We start from the raw sequence: 1,404 nt of genomic DNA on the forward strand, positions 1-1,404 counted from the left end.
CGGCCCCGCCCCTTACAGCCGCTCCGGCCGCACCCTCCCTCCCCTCCTTTTCTCTTGACGTCACCCTCCGCCGTGACGTCACTCATACTCCGTCACCAGATAACGTGGCGTCAGGGAAGGGGCAGGCAAAAGCGAGGGCTTGGGCAAGGGAGCGCTGCTGCTGCTGCTGCTCTAGGTTGGAAACAATTAAACTAATTAAACGGGGCTGTTTGCCAAAGCGATGGTCACCGCCCTATTATGTCATCACTAACGACAGTACCAGCTAATGCCGTGCCCTGGTTCGGCCCCCAGGGATGTAACCACAGGATGTTTTTAGGCGCGTCCACAAGAAGACCTTTCTCTTTACAAACTGGCTTTATTCCAGCGGGCGGCTATACAGAGACCACTACGGTTTGGTCCGCTCCTCCCCGCCCGTCGTCTTCCTCACAGCGCGCAGTCTCTGACGGCCAGGAGTGTGATTTTCGCAGCATCCTTACTGGGTTTTCAAAGGATTTTGCACTGGGAGCTGAAGAAACACTGTTCTGAGAGCAGAGGTTTTGGCTCGATGACCCCTGGGCTTCGTACGGACGACTCCCCAGCGTGCCGTTTCCTTTATCCTGTTCCAAAACGTCCTCTTTCATCTCCATTGCACGTGCTAGCATGTAACTAACCTTTCTCTGATGAGCCAGAGCCTCCTCTTTATCATTTATCTGAGTATTTATTTAAAAGAGAAAGAAAAGAAAGTAGTTTGTAAGCTAACAACAAAGTAGCGTATGTAAACAGACAGTTACATTTGCTCCCTTAAGGACTCACATTGAATAGTTTAACAAAATACTAACCAAATCTATTAACATCTTCAGGATTTCATGGGGATTGTCTAGCTCTTCAACTTTCCTGCAGTCCACATTTGATGAGAGCAGGTTGGATAGTTTTTGTCCCAGACTGTTCTTGTTCCCTTGTAACTTGACAGGCCCTAAAGAAAATAAAAGTACCTGAAATGTGGAATTGCTTAGGAAGAGAAAAACTACTTTGGGATAAAATGAGCATGCATGAAACTGGATTCTTAATTACCCCCTCTAAAAGGGCAATGCAAGCTGCAGCTTCTCCCATTTTATGTACATAATACAGCAGATTACTTGCATGCAGCACTGCTCTTATCATCACTTAAAGGCTAAATAGACCTTTCATCATGCCTATGGGCAAACTGAAAGTAAAACCATTTCTGCTGTATAGAAAATACACTTTGACACTCTAACTAAACAACCATTCATTGTAATTTGTTTTTAAACAGTAGGTAGCCCGAAAAAAAAGATTCTTTGACATAAGCTGTTTAAAAGTTTCTAACATTTCTAAAAAGACTAAAATACATTAAAATTATGAAATGTATGTATCAAGATGTAGAGCTTGGAAACAACTATGTTGGTA

General features: G+C 44.3%; 1 protein-coding gene across 1 annotated transcript in view; it reads right to left on the reverse strand.

Moving 5' to 3' along the window:
* Nucleotides 1-371: 371 nt before the first annotated feature.
* CCDC125 (coiled-coil domain containing 125) overlaps nt 372-1,404 on the reverse strand; it is a 12,013-nt gene continuing 10,980 nt past the window's right edge. The window contains exons 10-11 of the mRNA XM_010162090.1: nt 819-952; nt 372-689 (exon numbers count right to left, since the gene is read on the reverse strand). Coding sequence (XP_010160392.1) covers nt 372-689; nt 819-952 — 452 coding nt within the window. The remainder of the gene's footprint in view (nt 690-818; nt 953-1,404) is intronic.

The sequence above is a fragment of the Antrostomus carolinensis genome, unplaced genomic scaffold, assembly GCF_000700745.2.
Source record: "Antrostomus carolinensis isolate BGI_N321 unplaced genomic scaffold, ASM70074v2 scaffold42620, whole genome shotgun sequence".
NCBI classification, from domain to species: domain Eukaryota; kingdom Metazoa; phylum Chordata; class Aves; order Caprimulgiformes; family Caprimulgidae; genus Antrostomus; species Antrostomus carolinensis.